Genomic DNA, 19833 nt, shown 5'->3' on the forward strand with positions numbered 1-19833 from the left:
ACGGGGACAACTCCGTGAGTGCACTCAGCTGTCTCTCTGCTTGGAGTGCCCTTCTTCCGAGTCACGCCTCACTGCCTCATCCCCTTCGTGTCTGTGCTGTAAAGGTTACTTTGTCTGAGAAGCCTTCGTTAACCCCGTTGGAAAGAATATTCTTGGCTGGTGTGCAGGACAGGAGCACACAGCAGCTGTCAATACACGCCGAGTGAATAGGTCATGGGTTTTATCCTCCCTGATATAAAATTAAAGTGCAAAGCAATCACCCTATTCTCCCGTTTCCACAGCATTCACTACCTCCTCACATACTATATAATTTAATGATGCTGTTATTACTATTCGTTTGTTAAAAGATGTGTTGTTTGTGTTTTATGTATCTGAGCGTTTGCCTGCATGTGCGTATGTGTACCAAATGTGTGCCTGGTGCCCAGGGACGCAAGCGAACTGTATCAGATCCCCTGGAACTGACGTCACAGGTGGCAGGGAGCTGCTGGGAACTGAATCCGGATCCTCTGTAACAGCATCAAGTGCTCTTCACCACGGACGCATCTCTTCTGCCCAAATCTATTCAGTTGGTATTTTTCTTGTCAGTCTCTCTCCTATGATATGTCAGTACTTAGACCTTGCAACAGAGTTAAGTTAGCTTGTTGTTAGCTGTGTGTGTGTGTGTGTGTGTGGTGACACCTTTTAATGCCACCTTTTGGAGGGAAGCAGAGGTAGGAGGATACAAACTTGAAGCCAGCGTGATCTACATAGCAAAGCCTCATAAAAACCAAGGCTAAGTAAGATAGCCATGATGACTCAGACCTGTACTCCCAGCACTCTTATCCACTGGGTAAGAGTGGAGGCAGGAAGATCAGGAATTCTAGATCACCTGTGGCACGACACCCCGTCTTAAAAAACATACACAGGTGGGGCTGGAGAGACGGCTCCGTTTTTAAGAGTATTTGCTGCCCTAGCGGAGAACCCAGGCACCGTTCGTTCCCGGCACCCACAAGGTGACTCACAACTGTCTCTAGTTCCAGAGGACTCAAACTTTTTGGGATTCCCTAAGCACCAGGCAGCCAGCGGAGCTCATACACATATGCAGGCAAACACCCCTACACATAAAACAAGGATAAATAAGTGGTAAACACAGCCACACAATCAAATGAATGAATGTTTTTAAACTGACACATACGAACATTAAAAAAAAAATAGAGAAGTAAATGTGGTACCGTGTGCTTTTTCAAGGATGTATTTATCTACTTTTATGGGCGTATCTGTGTGCCTTTGTGTGTATGAGCCATTGTGTGTGCCCTCTGCAAGAGCAGCAAACGCTGTCAGATGCGGAGCCATCTTTCCTGCTCCAACCTCACCTCCATCCTGGAGTGACACAGGAGTACATTGTATCGTATTGTCTGTGTCTTTAGTTTACTTACAAAGGTATCTAGTATACTATATGAGTTCAAGAGTTCAATCCATTACATTGTGTAATTTACACATTGTATAATTTACATATTGTATAATGTGGTGTAAATCAGTATAGACGCATCTATCGTCCCAAACATCTGTCATTTGTTGTTTGTTTGCTTGGTTGGTTTAGTTTTGAGACAGGGTCTTATACAGATCAGGCTAGCCTGGAACTTTCTGTGTAGCCATGACTGACATTGAACTTCCGTTTTGTTTCATTTTGGGTTTTTTTTTGGGGGGATACAGGCTGTCTCGGAACTCACTCTTTAGACCAGGTTGGTCTGATGCCAATTACTGGCCCTCTGTGTAGACCTGCTTAAGTCATTACACCTGATTGGCTAATTAAACAGCCTATACCTGAGCAGGCAGAATGGGGTAGGCGTGGCTAAGGTTTCCAGGCTTTCGAGAGGGGAGGAAGGAGCAGGCCAGCATTGGGTTAGCAAGGAGGGAAAAACCAAAATGGGACAGGAGAAAGGGCTCCAGTGATGGCGTGGAAAGGCCCAGATAAGGAATAGAAGCAAGTACCATGGAGTCATGGATGAAAGGTAGTCCAACTGAGGAAGAATAAGGCGGATGGCATTGTGTGGGGGCTGGGAGATGAATGGTGAGGATATTGAGACAGCGCAGGTGAAATATCTGCCAGGCCCAAGGTAAATAAGGCAATTATAAATCTAACAGGTGTCTGTGTCTGATTATTTGTGATAGTGGGTTAGATAATCTTAGGGCAAATAATAATAAACATTTTATAGCCCAACACCCATTTTACCTTAATCTTCTACAACACTGCCTCTGTCCCCACCCCAACCCAGTGCTGGATTAAAGACATGAGCTGCTATCGACTGGCTTTTTTTTTTTATTATTATTTTCTTGGGGGGAGGGGCAGAGAGTATTGTGTTTTACCTGTATGTGTGTGCGCTGTGAGTGCATCTGGTAACTGTGAAGCCAAAAGAACACATTGGAACTGGAGTTAAGGACAGTTATGAGCTGCCATGTGGGTCCTCTGGAAGAACAGCCAAATGCTCTTAACTGCTGAGCCATCTCTTCAACCCTTGACTTGGAATGTTTGATCCTACTGCCTCCTTCCTTCAAGATGAAAACGTTCCAAAAACCCTTTCCCCCTAGTTTTTTGAGATGCACAGTATATTATTGTTGTCTTGATTAGTCAGGCCTTACAACAGCAGGTGTTCGGGATCCCAGTGTAGGCCTGAGTTTTTCTCAGGGTGAGCTGTTAAGCGTGAAAAACGTGTCCTGAGTTGACAAACTTCAGCTAACAAAAACAGCCAGAAGTGTAGCTACAGAAGCCAAAAGGCCGGGTTGGTACATTTAAAGATTTTCCCAGAAGTATGGACTTGGGTGGATGAGGTGTTTGCTTTCACTTTGGCTGGTGGTGCTGGCTACATGCTGAGTTTATCAGCCTGTGTGGCATTTCCACCATGGAGTCAGTCGTGCTAAGCTCTGGGGGCTTGTTACACAGCAACACACTGGAACTTCTTGATCCTAGCTAAGTGTACCTTAGTACCAGCCTCTCCCCATATCACCTCCTCTCACTACTCTTCCTTCCCGGGCCTCTAGTAACAACTCTTCCGCTTTCATTTTCAATGAGATCACTTGTTAGGATTCCACGTATCAGTAGATCTTGTGGTACTTGCCTTTCTGTGTCCGCCTTGTTTTATTCAACAAAATGCTCCCTGGTTCCATACACACTGTTGAAGATGTCAGGATTTTTTTTTATTCGTTCATTTGTTTTTATTTGAGACAAGTGTCCTTGAACTCACTAGGAAGCTGAGGATGACTTTGAACACCTGATTCTCCTGCCTCCACCTCCTAAAGGGGCCCAGCAGAATTTCGTTCTTTTCTTTGTTTTGTTTTGTTTGAGACAGGGTTTCCCTCTGTAGACTTGGCTGTCCTGAACTCGCTTTGTAGACCAGCCTGGTCTCAAACTCACAGAGAACCACCTGTCTCTGCCTCCCTGAGTGCTGGGATTACAGGCCTACACTACCTCACCCTGCTTCTTTTGATTTACTTTTTTTTTTAAGATTTATTTCTTTATTATGTATACAGTGTTCTACCTGCATGTACACTAGCACATGCCAAAAGAGATCTCACTATATATAATTGTGAGGTATCATATAGTCACTGAGAATTGAACTCAGGACCTTTAGGAAGAACAGACAGTGCTCTTAACCTCTGAGCCATCTCTCCAGCCCCATCCAGCTTCTTCTTTTTTTTTTTTTCTTTTAATGTATTTATTTTTATTTTATGTACATTGATGTTTTGCCTGCATGTGTGAGGGAGCTGAACCCTCTGGAACAGGAGTCACAGATGGTTGTGAGCCATCATGTGGGTGCTGGGAATTGAAACTGGTTCCTCTGGAGGAGCAGCCGGTGCCCTTAAGCACTGAGCCATTTCTCCAACCTCCCCCACTTCCCTGGAAAGACAAGGTCTTATATGCAGTTTGAATGAGAATGTTCCCCATAGACCCGATGTTTGAATACGTTTGAATATGTGGTGCCTATTTGGTGGCAATGTGTGAGGAAGGTTTGGGAGGCATGACCTTACTGTGTGTGAGGAAGGTTTAGGGGGCGTGACCTTACTGGGGCAGGTCCGTCACGAGGAAGTATATCATGTTCAGGTTTCAAAGCCCTGTGCAGTTCCCTGTGTGCTCTCTGCTTCCTGCTTAGAGTTCAAGGTGTAAGCTCTTAGCTAGCTGTGTACAGTTACAGTCCCAGCACTCGGGAGGCAGAGGCAGGCAGAACTCTGAGTTCGAGGCCAGCCTGGCCTACAGAGTGAGTTCCAGGACAGCCAGGACTACACAGAGAAACCCTGTCTCAATAAACAAACAAACAAATAAATAGGAACCCTGTCTCAATGAATGTATGAATGAACAAACAAACAGACAAAAATAAATAAATGCAACAAAACACTCTTTTACCAAGACCTGCCATCATGGGCCAAGTTTATATCAAGACAGTGAAGAAGGCAGCCCAGGTCATCGAGAAGGGACTGCAGGGGCCTGGGTATGGCTTCCCGCCAACAAGGTGCGGAGTTCGCCAGCCATTTCCCCCAGCAAGCATCTCTGCAGCAAGATAGCCAGCTGCATCGTGCCTCCGATGAAGCGGATTCAGAGAGGTCCTGCAAGAGCTTTCTTTATCAAGTTGCAGGAAGAAGAGAGAGAGGAAAGATGATTACGTTCCTGAGGCTTCAGCCCTAATTTAGCAGCTCGCTGAGGTAGACCCTGACACCAAGGGAACGCTGAAGCTCTGGGCTTTGGCAGTCTTTCCAACCCGCGGGTCACTCAGCCTATAAAACGCCACGTGGAGTTGTTTAAACCTGTTGCGTTTTCAAAAAACAGGAAAACAGAAAACAAAACAAAATGGGGATGAGCATATGTGTCTGTGGTACACAAACACGTGTGCAGGCAAAACATTTATACACAGAAAATAAAGTTTAGGTGTAAACTCTGCAGTCTGTGCTGCCTTTCCTAGCCCTCAGGAACCAGAGCCTGGTAGCCTTTTGTTTTCTGTCAGTTGCCTTGGTAGCAAGAGGTTTTACCACGGCAACAGAAAAGTTAACTATTGGCTGGCCTGGAACCCAGAGAGATCTGACTGCCTCTTTGTCCAGAAGGCTAGGATTGAAGACACACGCCAACATGGCTGGACTTCTTTTTCCTTTCCTTTTCCCCTTACCTGATTTCCGATAGGATTTCTCTGTGTAGCCCTGGCTGTCCTGGACTTGCTTTGCAGATCTGGAACTCACAGAGATCCGCCTGCCTCTGCCTCCGCCTCCCTGGGTGCTGGGATTATGAGCATGCCCCACAGCACTCGGCACGATTTCATTCTTTTCACGGCAGGATAGCATCCGTTTGTGTATCTGCACCACATTTTCTTTTCAACCAAGAATCTACCGATGGGAATGTCTGTCGTTTCCACTTCCTGCCCAGCGCTGAACAGTGCAGCAAGGAACACAGGAGGCAAGTCCCTCTGACACCCTCTTCCTTTCCTTTTTAATTTTTTTATAGTAAATATGCATGACTGCTGTTAATTATAAGTTATAGCAGTGACATTATAAGTACAAACCAATGTTAATGTAACGATTGGAGAATAAAAAGAAGATAAAAAGAAGAAATATTTAATTTGGGTCTTCTGTTTACTTGAACACATAAAACCTAGGGAGAAGATGCAGAAGTGAATCACAGAAGTCCGGAACGTTCCAGGCACCTTCTCTTCTCTTCCATGTCGGTATTTTCTTTGCCACTTGACAGAGGCAGTCCAAAGCAAGAAGCCCCTGGTGGTTTTCTGAATTCTTTACTTGTATTTATTCCAAACTTCGTGGTTCTCATATTAAATCCGTCTTCATCTGTCATTGATGAGACATGCTCCTGAGAGAGGCTCTGTGAGATGTTCTCACATTATTGGGTGGGTTTTTGGGAACCATCTTCACTCAGAGCTTTGGTTTCTCCCAAGTCTTCTAAGGAGGCTTCTCCTCCATTTTCTTCCAAAAATATGCTCAGTCCATTCGCAATTTCTTGCCTGCTTCTTAACTTGTCCTTCATCTCTCTAATCTCCGTCCGGGGAGCCAGAGCCTCTCTGTCACTGTCTGCGTCAGCCACGTTTATCTCCTTGGCTTCTGAACTCAGGAGGGGATCGCCGTACCATACCATAGACCTTTAACTTTTCAATGTTTATTTAATTTATGCAAACCAACCTTAGGGAGTCAACTCTCTCCTCTACACTTCCCTTTGGTTCCAGGAATTGAGTTCAGGTTGCCCGGCTTTGAGGCAGGTGCCTTTACCTGCTGAACCCTTGTATAGTATTTTATGTCTGGCTTCCTTTGCCTGGCGACACTGGTGTGAGATCCCCTGTGATTCTTTACATAAAAGCAAGGTGTGGGTTTTACTGTTTGCAGTTTTCCATTAAGCGACCTTGCTGTGCCTCACCCAACTATTATTCCACTGTGGATGGACTGTTAGGAGGTTTCTTGTTAGGGAACTAGATAGCTTCTCAGATAGCACATTCAAGAATATTTTATTTCTCTTTTTTGTGAGTGTTTACATATGTGTGGTACAGGAACACACGAGTGTGTGTGTGTGTGTGTGTGTGCAGGCCAGAGGCTAAGCTTGAGTGTTCTTCAGGAAGACTGCCCACCTTGTAAGTTTTTGTTTTGTTTTTGTGACAGAATTTCAGGAAGCCTGGACTGGCCTTGAACTCACTGTGTACCCAAGGATGACTTTGTATTTCGGATTCCCTGGTTTCCAGTTCCCAAGAGTTAAGATTTCAGGTATATACTACTGTCCCCTGTTTTATGTGAAGCTGGAGATGGAACACGAGACCTCCTGTGTACTAGTATGTATTCCTCTGCCAAATGAATACAGTTCTAGTCCCCACTTTGGTTTTGTTTTGTTTTGTTGGTTTTTTTTTTTTTTTTTGAGACATTCTTTCTCTGTGTAGCCTTGGCTGTTCTGAAACTCACTATATAGACCAGGCTGGCCTTGAACTCACAGAGATATGCCTGCCTCTGCCTCTGCCTCCTGAGTGCTGGGATTAAAGGCATGTACCACAACCAACCAGCTTCTACTTTGGTTTTTAAGACAGGGTTTCTTACTAGGTCCTGGGGCTCACCGATTAGGCTAAGCTGGCTAACCAGTGAGCTCAGGGACCTTCCTGTCTCTGCTTCCCCAGTGCTGAGATTACAAGCGTGCTCCACCATTTTCAGCTTTTACTTGGGTTCTAGGGATGTAAAACAGGCCCTTGTGAACGGAGCCATCTCTCTACTCTTACCTTGAACTTCTCATCCTCCTGCTTCTACCTCCCGAGTGGGGATTTGAACTCTTGATACTCTTGCTTCAGTCCCCCGAAGACCTGCCCCACCTTACACAGTTCAGTGCCAAATCTTTGTTTCATACCAGTTGGGACAACAAGGAAGGCTGCTGTCTCTTCCCTATTGGGTCAGCAGTAACAGGTCTCATTTCCTGGTCACAATGAGATCAGGGTTATGGGAGAGAGATACCTGTGGGATGCTGTGCAGTGAGTCATGAGTCGCTGTCTGGCTGTCTGAAGGTACTTCGTGGGGATGGATGCTGGGCGGAGGTCGTTTTAGGTGGGCTGGTATGTCTCTAACAGCCAGCTTCCTTCTCTTTTTCCTTTTTTGTCTGTCCTATGCTAGGCATTGAACAGGGCACCTCACGTATGCAAACATTCTACCACTGAGCTACATCCCCAGATACTTCTTCCTTAACAAACTGAGGCAGCAGGAGAGGAGGGTGATGTCAGAGAAGATTAAATAATAGACTTTGGTTTTTATTGCATTTACTTTTTACAAGTCTCTCTTTATGGGGCAAAGTACAATTGGGTTTCCTCTTACGGGGATGACGTAATTGCCTTTAAAAATAAAAACTGAGTCAGTCCTGGTGACTGTAATTCTAGCACTTGGGAGGCTGAGACAGTAGGCCTCATGGCCTTACCCAGGGAGTTTCAGGACAGCCTGAACTATAGAATGAGAACCTGTCTCAAACAAAGATGGTCCGAGTATCTCTCTAAAAGACTATAAAGGGCCTGGAAGGACGGATCAGCGGTCACTACTTGCTGTTCTTGCAGAGGAGACTTGGTTTCCAGCACTCAGAAAGAGTGGCTCACAATCATCTGTAACTCCAGTTCCGGGGACTGAGCACACACACATACATACAAGTAAATAGAAATCTTTAAGAAGACTACTAAGTCAACACCAGTATGAGTTGGTTTGTATGGGCAACAATCTGCGAAGGCGATCCGAGCTAGGCTTGGCGGTGGGCACCTGTCATCCTAGCTATCCTGGGGCTACACAGTATGTCAGTATTTAAAAAAAAAAAGGCAACTTGAACTTCAGTCTAATAGGAGATGGCATTAAGCATGACAGGGAAGAGAGGAGTCTGCAAGCCTGGGGTGCGGGAGGCACTAACGGGGAGGGTGTCCTTGGCCACTTCTGTCTTCTGACCAGGTCTGTCCCCCTCAGGAATGAAGATCCTTTAAGTCTGGTTATGTGCAGAAGCGTTCCGGGACTGAAGCCCGGTATCTGTTTAACTTCTGGTTAGAGCTGAGGTTATAGTATTGCTAAGTTTATGAGAATTAACGTGGTAATGTTTTGACCCACTGCTCTAAGAGCCTGAACCAAAGTGGCTGCTTTTAACCCTCGGCCCCAGGCCAGCACATTTCCAGGACAGTGCATGAAGCAGTGCATGTCCCAAAAATCACCTTGATACTAGATTGACTTAGGAAGGAAGGAAAGTTTTTTAATTAGCCCTTTCCAAAGCACCTGCCCCAGAGTCCAGCTGGTTAGGACTCTGTAAGATTTCTTCTTTTCATTCTTTATCTTCTAATCTTCTGTCCTTTCTTTACTGGAATATGGACACAGGGTCTTTCCACTGAGCTCAAGTGTGGTGGGTTGATTTTTTTGTCAGTCTTATACTAGGTAGAGTCATTCTGGAGGAGGGAATCTAACTGAGAAAATACCTCCTTAAGATTGGTCAGTAGACAGGTTTTGGGGGTGGTTTCTTAATTAATGACCAGTGTGGGAGGGCCCAGCCCACTGTGGGTGGTCCTAATCCTACCCTGGTGGTCTAGAGTTGTTTAAAAAAAAAAAAAAAAAAAAAAGGGCAGGCTTCGGGCCTGAGAGGTGTCTCAGTGATTGAGCGAGCTCAGGCTGCTCTTCCAGAGGTCCTAGGTTCAATTCCCAGCACCCACAGGGTAGCTCAAGCCATCTGTAACTACAGTCCCAGGGGATCTGGCACAGGTATGTGACCTCCATGGGCACATGCGTATGGTACACAGGCATATATGCAGGAAAATAATCATAAGCATAAAGTAATAATAATTAAAAAAGAAAACAACAACAACAACAACAAAGCAGGCTGTGCAAGCCGTGGGGAGCAAGACAGTAATTTGTGCTTTTTCACAGCCTCTGCTTCATTTCCTGCCTTGAGTTCCTGAGCCGCTTTTCCTCAGTGATGGATTGTAAGGTATAAATCAAATAAACCCTCCCCACCCCCACCCCCGCCCGCCAAGTTCTATCCATCAGGTTTTAAATCACAGCAATGCAAAGCGAACTAAGACATCAGGCTAGCCTCGAACTCAACAACACTGCTGTTTCGGCTTCCTGAAAGGCACTTGGGCTCACAGGTGTGAGCACCTTGGCGTCCTCCGACAGGATCTTTCTTAGCCCTTTCCTCCGGGCTAGGCGGGTTTAAAATTGTTATTTATTAACCTATGCTAAGCTGCCGCCGTTGTTTGTTTATTTTAAGCACCGACTGTAAAACGACCCGGGGATGGAGCCCAGGTAGTCAGGTTGAGCGGCAGCCGCTCTATCCGCAGACCCAGCTCTCCAGCCACCCTTAACACACTTTTTAAAGGGCACGGAATAAGGCTGGTTAGTTTGGAAAGCTGACGGTGTCTTTACCTGACCCACCCACCGCCAAAGGCAGCAGACAGGTGTTCCTCGGTGGTGACGGCGAGGGGCGACGCGGCTCTTCGGGCTGGGACCTCTAGGCTTCTGCAGCCGGATCGTAGCCCCCTGTGCCACCAATACCCAGACCCAGTCCCCCTCTCTCGGTGACTTGCGCCACCCACTACGGCTGTGGCCGACCCAAGCGCGTGGCTTGGCAGTCTCCCCTCCTGCAAGCAGCTTTCCTGACCTCCCGGTCAGAGCCCAAAGCTGCCGAACAGCGGTCCTGGATTCTCCCCGTGCGTCCGAGTCCCCTGGGTGGGAAAGCGACCGTGAATCACCCGCGCACTCTCTGCAGCCACTGCTCCCCCGGGCTCCTTTAGAGAAAGGGGGCAAATGCCAGTTTGGGTTTCGCTACGGTCGCTGAAACCCCTCTCGCATCCGCTGCACCACCTCGGCACTCACAAGGTAGAGCTGCTAACCGCGCGCGGATTAAAATCGGAGGCTCAGCAGGCAAGCGGCGCGCCGGCGCGCCATCCTGGAGCACGCCGCCGGCAGGCTCCAAACAGCGGCGTGGATGCTCGGGGCGTGGCCTAGGCGCGCGGGGGCGAGGCTGGAGGAGGACCACGCGTGCGGAGGGCGGGGCTCGCGGAGGGCGGGGCTCCAGAGAGACGGGTTTCGGCCTCCCGCAAGACTGGAAGGCGGAGAGAGGGCGGGGCCTGGACGAGATGGGGCGTGGCTCACCCTCACTGCAGGGGCGCCGGACGGCTGCAAAAGCCCGGGGCCAGAACTCCAGGGCTCGGGATTGGCCTCTGGCGGGGCTGAGGGCGGGGCTTAGGTGGCGGAGCGGAGTTCCTGGGACCCGCCTACGGCCGGGCCTTGCCGGGAGGGGCGGAACTCCAGATATCTGGCGCTCTAGGGCTGGGGCGGGGCTGCAGCGGGGCGGGGAGGCCAGCGGGGCGGGGCGGCGCGGGGCGGGACCGGGCTCCTTCTGGGGCTCCTGGTAGCCGCTGCACCTCAGTTCACCGTCGGCTCCCTCGCCGCCAGCATGACCGACGCGCTGCTCCCCGCGAGTCCCCAGCCGCTGGAGAAAGAGCGAGACGACTACTTTCGGAAGGTGGGCGGCGAGTCCGCAGACCCCCCCCCCCCCGTCCTCTCTGTGTCCGCACAAGCTGCGGAGCACGCTTGATGGGGCTCGCGGCCGGGGTCGGCCTGGACCGGAGGGGGAGGGGAAGGGGAAAGGAGGGGGCGCGCGGGAACGGTGCGGGCCGCGCGGCGGGGAAGGACGGCGCGGGGCTGGGCGCCCGGAGCAGATGGCAGCCGAGCCGGGGCGCGCAGGTGCACGGGCGGGGCGCGCGCAGGTGGGAACCTGGAGGGGTGATCCGGGTGGCCCTGCCAACCCTCTCGCGCCGGTGGGGAGAGGACCTGCCGCTGGCCACGCTGGCGAGCTTGGTCTCTTCGCGCTGCGACCGGAGCGCTTCCCCATGGTGCAGGCGGAGGGCGAGTTTTTGCTCTTTCGCCTCCCAAGGCTTCCCGGTAGGTTTAAGGGAGGGTAACTGCCGTGAGGGGAACCTCGGGCGCGCCTTGCTCATTTGTCCTCGCGTCGCCCCAGAGAGCCAGAGAATCGGGAGTCTCACCCCTTCTGTATTTGGTTGTCCGAGAGACCGAGTGGGCGAGACTGGGCTCTCCGAGTTTGGCATGTCCTGGCGCTCCTCGGCAACTTACCCGATTGCCTTTCGCCCTGGAGCTCAGTTCCTCAAGAGCGACCCCAGCAGGCGCCCACAGCAGCGCTGGGACTGGCTTACAAAGACGCTTTGCAGGTGCGAATCACGGTGACAGGCTCACCTTCCTTTCTGGTCCCTAGTGAGTCTAAAAATAGCCTTTGGAGTTTGGCCAAGAATCACCTGGTGGATTGAGAGATCGTCGTGGATATTTTTCTAACTGATACGATCGAAGGCACAGTGAGTGATCATGAATAGGGAAGTGAAACTGCTTCCCACAGAGCAATCAATTCTTAATTGTTCAATGCTACTTCGTTAAATGGGCTTGGCAGCTTCCTTCTCCCGCGGGACATTGCCGTCTTAAAGAGTTTTTTTTTTTTTTTGCTTACTCGTTAAGAAGTTGAACAGGAGGGGAATCTGGAGACAAGTGGGGACAGTGGGCAATTTTTAAAGTTCCTTTTGGCATTAAAAAAAAAAGTTTTAAAGTATAGTTAAGTTGAAAGATGTCATCATGGAATTACAGGATTATAACTTCTAATTATGTGTGGCATTTGGGCCAGAGGATCACAGACCAGAATTGCAGGAGGTTGGTTGGCCTGGGAATCTCAAGATGTCCAGCCTAAGGCCCCTAGGGCCTGACTGCCACCCCCACGAAATTGCTTTACAGCCTTCAGCAAGTTGCTGCCTCTTTCTGCAACTTCAGTTCTTGCTAGATTGTTTGGTGGGCCTGTGACAGCTTCGTGGGGGGCGAAGGGGGGGGCAGGTAGTCAGGATGAAGCGTACCTGGGAGGTTATCAAGCCTTTCAGAACAGCTTCTCCTGTGGTACCCTATCAGGGCTGAGAGAGAGAGAGAGAGAGAGAGAGAAGGTGTGGGGGGGGGGGCATTGGGGACATGGGTGGGGAAGAGAAAGAGAAAGGATTGGAGCCTGGATGTCTTTTTAAAGGCTTAAGTGTTCCAGCGCACACGCCTGCATCTTGACTCCAAGGCACCCTAGCAGTGATTACCCTAGGAGAGGACTCAGGTCCTTGTGAGAATCCACTTGACGAGGGTGCTAGGAACCGAACCTCTGCAGAAAGCACTTTTAACCGCCCACCCATCTCTCGATGTAGCCAGTCTTTGCTACTCTGGGCTCTTCTTTTTTCCACCCATTATTCCCCCCTCCTTTCACCCCCTATTTCTACAGAGGAGAGAAAGAAAGATGGGGGAAGGGAGAGAGATCTTGCCTTTTGTTTCTTCTTTGAGCACAACTACTAGTAATCTTCAATCAACCCCCTTGAACGACCAAAAAAAAAAAAAAAAAAAAAAAAAAAAACACCAAGCACCACCTCCCGAGGCCCTAGCATTTGTGTGCCCTCTGAAAAGTTCCCAGAATTCCACATGTCACACAAGCTCAGAGCAGAAACTACCTGCAGCCGGTAGGACCATGCCTCTGCTAGTATCATAGTCAGTCAGCTGCTGCAGACAGCCCGAAGCCGCCCCACATCCCCACGCCTGGGATTAAGACAAAAAACACTTGTAATATTTTCTGTGTTTTTTAAGGAAACCGAAATTCCAAAATTGTCGCTACCCTCTTAGGTGCAGTTTCTCCGACACAGACAATGATGAATCACTGTCTTACAATGAGAAGCATCTTTCTAAAAGCAAAACAGCTGTCAGGATGATTGCGTTGTGCCTAAGTCGTAGCAGTCTGAAGAGTACTGTCCTTTGTGTGAGGCAAATAAAAAGTTTTGGAGCAACTTTTTGTTTTCCCTAATCTGTCACCTGAGACAGTTTGGTGTAATGATGAACGAAAGGTGGATGTTAGACCATGGAAGAAGATTGGGGAGGAGCACTGGAGGCGAAGGGAACAGCCCGGGAAAGGCAGAGGACCCTCAGGGAGTAGAGGTGCATTTGGGAAGCCGGCAGTTTCAGATTACGTGTTTCCTAAGGAACTAGGGAACGCTGGAAGTCTGTGGAAACATTTTGAGCAGGTTCAGTCATGTGGGATTTGTACTAGGAAAATCATGTTGGCTACCTGAGTGGTTAGCAGTGAGTGGTGGAGAAGCAGAGTGAAACTGGGCAAGAAGGAGTTGTGCTCGTTTAGATCTGTGGTTCTCAAACCTCCCCAATGATGCTGAGACCCTTTGATACGGTTCCTCATGCTGTGGTGACCCCCGACCCCGACCGTAAAACATTTTCGTTGCCACTTCACAACTGTGATTTCGCTGTGGTTATGCATTGTAATGTAAATGCCAGATACCCAGGATTCACAGGGTGAGAACCACTGCTTAAGCCACTGTGGTCCCAATGTCTTTCTCTTCCCTGCTCTTGTCCAGGCCACTGATGGCTTTGGTCAGTGTGCAGTCCCATTTCTGGGTGGGGATGTAGCTCAGCGGGTAGAGCACTTGCCTAACACACATATGATCCATCCTCTGCACTTTGAAAATATAGATTAAAAAAGCCTTGTGTCAGCATACTCAGGCTCACCACGGCTTCTACTCCTAACTCAGACCGTGCATCCAGACTGAAAGCTGGGATGGCGGGGAGGCCAGTGGGGAGGCCGAGACGATGGGTTGGGCCCTAAACTGCCAGCTGAGGACTGGCGATGCCATTTGGGGAGTCACCCGTGATAGACATCGTGGATACTGAGTAAAGAAGGCCGGGACAGAAACACCTGGATTAAGGGAAGGAATAGGGAGAAGATAGATCAAGAAGGCCAGGAGGCTGGCAGCATGGAGGAAGTTGACAGAAGAGGCTGACGAGCCTGAAGAGTGCTGGAGAGGTCTAGATTATCCTTAATAGCAGAAAGGAAGTGATTGGGAGGTGGGAACAAAGACCAGTGTGCCTGGTTGCTGGAGAGGATGCTGCAGGGAGATAAGTGAAGAAGATAGGATGCTGTGTGTGTGTGTGTGTGTGTGTGTGTGTGTTCCAAGACATGGTTTCTTTGTGTAATACAGCCCTGGCTGTCCTGGAACTTGCTCCGTAGAACAAGCTGGCCTCGAACTCACAGAGATCAACCTGCCTCTGCCTCCCTAGTGCTGGGATTAAAGGCCTGGACCACCACCACCCAGTCTGAATGTTTTTTTTTCAATTAATTAATTTTGTTTTATGTGCATTAGTATTTTATCTGCATGTATATCTGGGTGAAGGTGCCAGATCCCCTGGAACTGGAGTTACAGACAGTTGCCATGTGGGTGCTGGGAATTAAAGCCAGGTCCTCTGGAAGAACAACCAGTGCTCTTGACCACTGAGCCATCACTGCAGCCTCCCTTGAATGCTTATTTTTAGAAAGATTTTTTTATGGTGCTGGGGATGAAATTTGGAGTCTCTTATACACCTCACATATACTCTATTTTTGTCTGTCTTTCTTTCTTTTTTTTTTTTTGGATAAAGAGTTTGAATTCTCTATTGTCTTTCCCTCCCAGGTACTTGGTTTACAGGTATGGACTTCCTTACCCTGTTAGAGTCTTCTTAAAGTTTTGTTTTTCTATATACAGCCCCCAGGGCTTGCTCCTGCCTGGTTAGTACTCTATCTCAGCCTCCTGAAGCACTTTAAAAGCTGAGAATGAAGAGAAAGAACACAAAGCAAACTTGTTGCCCCGAGGCCCCTCCTTCTAAAAGGGTGGATTTAGCTTTGCTTTCTAAGATAAACCTTGATTAGTTGCTAACCAGACAAAACCAAACAAAAGTGCGGGGAGATGTGATAGCGCACACCTGAAATTCCAGCAATCGGGAAGCAGACCTGCCCGGTCCGGGGTGAGTTCCAGGCCAGCTTGGACTAACTTGCCAAAACCCTGTCTCTAAAGCCAATCTGAAAGAAAGGGGAGAGTGAAGAGGTCAGGTGTGGGGGTGCTTTGAGATTCAGGAAAAGGATAAGCTGGCTGATGGGAGGGAGGTGTGAGGTTTGGAAGTATTGGGAGGGTGAGCCAACCAAGGGGAAGGGAATGGGCACCTCAGAACTGGAAATGTAATCAGGACCTTATACAACCACCCTCAGGTCACAGTTCTCCACCCATGTACTTGTGGGATGGGGATTAGATCCTTATCTGCCCAAGACAAACTTAATTGCTTATCAGTTCTTTGTCATCACTTCCTCTTGTCTTGTCTTTCAAATGCCGTCCTGTTGACTATGGACAGCTACAGCTGTTGCCAGTGGCTCATCCTAGCTCAGGGACAGACAGTTAGAGCCTGATTCCCTGAACGCCCCCCTGACCCCTGGGACATAAGCCTAGAGCAGAGTCAGCAAGCTCTCCACCTCAGTGACAGCTCCAGTCCCTGGGCCCTGCTGTTTAAGACAGGCCTCATTTCCTGTGTTGCTGAGCAGGGCTGGGAGCTGAGCCTCTGTCTGCAAAGTTTAGGCGGAGCTTGACAGGGGGCTGTGGTCAGCTCTGTTGTGTGTGACCTGCACACAAATGGGAACCTAATTGCTCACAAATCCTTATGCAAGTTGGTTGTGGATTTAAAGCATGTAAGGTAACAGGGAGGGGATTCTCTGGTGCACCAGGGGCTCTTCGGGATTGAGTGGAACCTGGCTGTACACAGAACCCCAGGACAGGACATCTCTGTCCCTTTGGTCTGGAGGACAACTGGAGGCATATCTTAAAAGACACAGAACTTTCCGGCCGTCTCGGTGTCATGTTTTCTCTTTCTCTGGCTTCTCACTGGGCTTTTTTTTTCCTTCTCACTGAATTTTATGATACGTACATTAAAAAAATGTGATCTTATAAGATCACAGGAGATTCCCTTTTCTGTTTTGTTTATATACTAAACTTTTTGTACTGTTTCTGTTTTTATTTATATACTAATTTTTTTTCTTTCTGTCTTAAAAGGATGAGATCAAATTGCTGCCCCCTCCCTCCAGATGTTTAATTCTCCGGTCAAAAATGCTTCAAAGAAAGTGTGTTTAGACCTGCTGTTAATTGCAGAGCCACGTGAATTTCTGTGGCTGATAACAGACCCCTTCTCTGGGGCCTCCCCCCCCCGCCCCCAGGGGCTGTAATCCTAAAATCCCCCAGAAAACCTCTTTCAGCTGGGAGAAAAACAAAAAGGAAAATACAGCAAACCTTTCCCCGGGACTTTAGAATGGCTCCAAGTGGGAGGTGTCAGGCCTGTGTGCCTGGTGCTTGTGGACAGTGGGGCTCTGTCCCCTGTTATCTCTCCGCCTCTTCTTCCCCAGGGAACAGTGTCCATTGTTTTTACTCAAGAGCTGTAGGAGCAGTTGATTGTTTGTTCTCTAAACCTGCTGGCTGGACAGGGCCCCAAGGTCCACTGTGTCCTGGTTTATGGCCCTTGTTTACTCTCTGAGCTTCCTGGAAGCCCCAACTGGAAAGGAAGGAGGAATAATCCTTCATCTTCCTTCATTCCTTCTTCTTCTTCTTCTTCTTCTTCTTCTTCTTCTTCTTCTTCTTCTTCTCCTCCTCCTCTTCCTCCTCCTCCTCCTCTTCCTCCTCCTCCTCTTTCCTCTTCTTCTTCCTCCTCCTCCTCCTCTTCTTTTCAAAACTGAGACAGGGTCTTACTATGTAGTTGTGACCAGCCTGGAGGTCACTATGTAGACCAGGCTGGCCTCGAACTCAGAGATTAAAGGAATGACCCACCATGCTGGACTTTTTTTCTTTTGAAGCCCAGACTCCTCTTTTTTCTGTGCATTAGGGGATCTAATTTCAGAGGAGGGGCATAGGGGGAATTCTTGTTTCATTGTGTTGATGTTGATGCCGGAGGACTGAACTTGGGGCTCTGGTGTTGGAGGCAAGCACTTTACCACTGAGCTACACCTCTGTCCTGTTCACTTTTTATTTTGAGGTGAGGGCTGGCCTCTCCACTCTGTATCTCAGGTAGTCTTTGAACTTCGAATCCTCTTGCCCCCGGGTTGGCTTTACCAGTCACAGGGGATAGCAGCTCCAGTCTTATAGGTTAATGGTATTGTCCAGGCCCTTGGAGCCGTTGTCTTTTCCCAGGTGAGGGAGGAGAGAGGAAAGAGAAGTGGTGTCTACCGTTTGCCGAACCTGTTTCTCACTAGCTCAGTGCTAGAGGGCTTGCAAGGACAAAGTCCTGGGTCTGGTCCCCAGCGCTATAAAACAAATGAAATACAGAAGATGCAAGCCCTTGGCAACCAAGGCCCCCTCCCACTCTTACTATGGATCTAAAGGCCAGGCTGGATGCAGGCTGACCATGGCCTTCACGAGGGTCCCAGCTTGCAGGTGCGCTCGCACAGTGCAGAGGGCCTGGCAGTGGGATTGTGGCCAGGAGGAGTCCCCTGGCAGAAGGAGAGTTTTCAAGTGACTCAGAGGAGAGCCGGTGTGATGAGCCACCCCACTGTAAATGTCCCTTGTTTCCTGGGGCTGTTTGGCCAGTTGCCAAGGCACCACCTGATGCTGCTGGGCATCAGCTTTCGCTGGATCAACACTTCCTCCTGTGGCTCAGGTGTGACGTCCCTGGACACAAAGGCTGCATTGGAAGTGGCTACAAAGAACAGAGGGCGCTCAGGTGCCTGCCAGCCACAGGACCGCAGCGTGGGCAGCGTGGGCTGTCTGCGGTGCGCCAGGGAAGGAGAGGAGGTGGCGAACCCTGTGAGTTCCAGCTTCCTCAGGGAGAGCTGGGAGCCCATGTGGCCCCTAAGGCTTTGGAAAGCTCCCAGGTTTCCACCTGCTTATAAAAGAGAACACAGGGACCCAAACAGCCTGAGAGGGGCTTTGCTTTTCTCCGTTGCTGTTTGCATTTTACGGTACCATAAGTTGTCATAGAGAAGGCAATCACAGCAGCTCACAAGTTCAAGGTCGTAATATCCCCTAAACCCACCCCCTGTCCCCACCCCACAGCCAAACTGTTCTAAGGACTGTTCCTGTGGTGTGATTGCCGTATTGGTTAGAATAAGTGGCCATGGGGTGTTTCCGAAAACTACAGTTCATTTGTGGACATTTTGATGATGGTGTGATGGACATACAGTAGATGCTGATGTGGGTTTTTGGATCTCGCTGGCAGGAGCTTGTAGTTAATAGTCTTTTATTTTTTTTGAGATTTATTTATTTTTATTTTATGTATATGAGGGCTCTATCTGCATATACACCTGCACGCCAGAAGAGGGCATCAGATCCCATTTAGATGGTTGTGAGCCACCATGTTGTTGCTGGGAATTGAGCTCAGGACCTCTGGAAGAGCAGTTGGTGCTCGTAGCCACTGAGCCGTCTCTCCAGACTCTCTGTGGGTGCTCGGAATCAAACCCTGGTTCTGTAGAAGAGCAACCAGGACTCTTAACCAATGAGCCACGTCTCCAGCCCCACAGGAGGGCTACTTATAAAGTCAAATCCCTGTTTTCATTTTGTGTTATTGTCTCATTGGTTTTTTTTTTCTTTTGTTGGTTTTGATTTGTTTTTTTGAGCCCAGGTCTTGCAGTGTGGCTCAGCTTGGCCTCAGACCTAAGATATTCTGGTCTTACTCTCCCAAACAGGGAGATCACGGGCCGGCACCATTTATTTGTTCCTTTGTTTATTTTAGGGATGGAAATCTAGGCTCCCTACCATCCAGTCTCCAGCGTGGCGAGAAGCGAAATGAGCTGTGTGTAGATTGCAGAGGCCAGTTTGCTATTTCCGTACTTTCTGGCTGACAGCTCTGGCAAAACCAGAAACAAACAATTCTTGTTTTCCAGATTTTAGTGGTTGAGTAAGGGATTATGCAAGCAGGAAGAAGCAGGGAAGGCAGAGAAAAATATCCTTGCTGGAGAAACACGCGTGCCCTGTGTCTCTCTGGGGTCTCTGGCTCTTCCAGGCCCACCCTGTCTGTCAGTCTTGGCTGCTACATCTCGAACTTGCGCATTGCCCTGAAATTACCAAAACTTTTATATGTACAAGCTTTTTCTGGAGTCACTCATGCCTTCCAGATGAAATACCTCCAGTGTTTTCCCCAGGCAGTACTTTAAAATAGTGTTTTACAGGTGAACAACCTTGTGAGTCATCAGAAAAAATGAACACACCACGGGATAGCTCTACAATGTCTGTCTGTCTGTCTATGTATGAACGTATGTAGGTACATATGTATCTATCTATCTACCTATCTACCTATCTACCTATCTATCTTCAGACCGGGCTTCCTCTGTAGCCCTGCCTCGCTCTTGCCTCAACCTCCTGAGAGCTGGGGCGCCAGCGTGCACCATCATGCTTGGCATCCCGAGGTGGAATTTTACTCGGCAGGAAGGAAGGAGCAGATGTTGGTGAGCGCAGCATCATGGACAAATCTCAAGACGTGTTGTTGGGCAAACTAAATGTACGTGTCTATCCCATT

The 19833-nt window shown here is 48.9% G+C and overlaps 1 protein-coding gene across 1 annotated transcript in view; it reads left to right on the forward strand.

The window, feature by feature from the left end:
- Window positions 1-10824: 10824 nt before the first annotated feature.
- The window catches only part of Rhpn2 (rhophilin Rho GTPase binding protein 2), a 57608-nt gene continuing 48599 nt past the window's right edge, over window positions 10825-19833 (forward strand). Inside the window, exon 1 of the mRNA XM_021641994.2 lies at window positions 10825-10975. Within this exon, the coding sequence (XP_021497669.1) occupies window positions 10907-10975 (69 nt within the window). The 5' untranslated portion in view covers window positions 10825-10906. The remainder of the gene's footprint in view (window positions 10976-19833) is intronic.

The sequence above is a fragment of the Meriones unguiculatus genome, chromosome 14 (assembly GCF_030254825.1).
Source record: "Meriones unguiculatus strain TT.TT164.6M chromosome 14, Bangor_MerUng_6.1, whole genome shotgun sequence".
Taxonomy (NCBI): Eukaryota; Metazoa; Chordata; class Mammalia; order Rodentia; family Muridae; genus Meriones; species Meriones unguiculatus.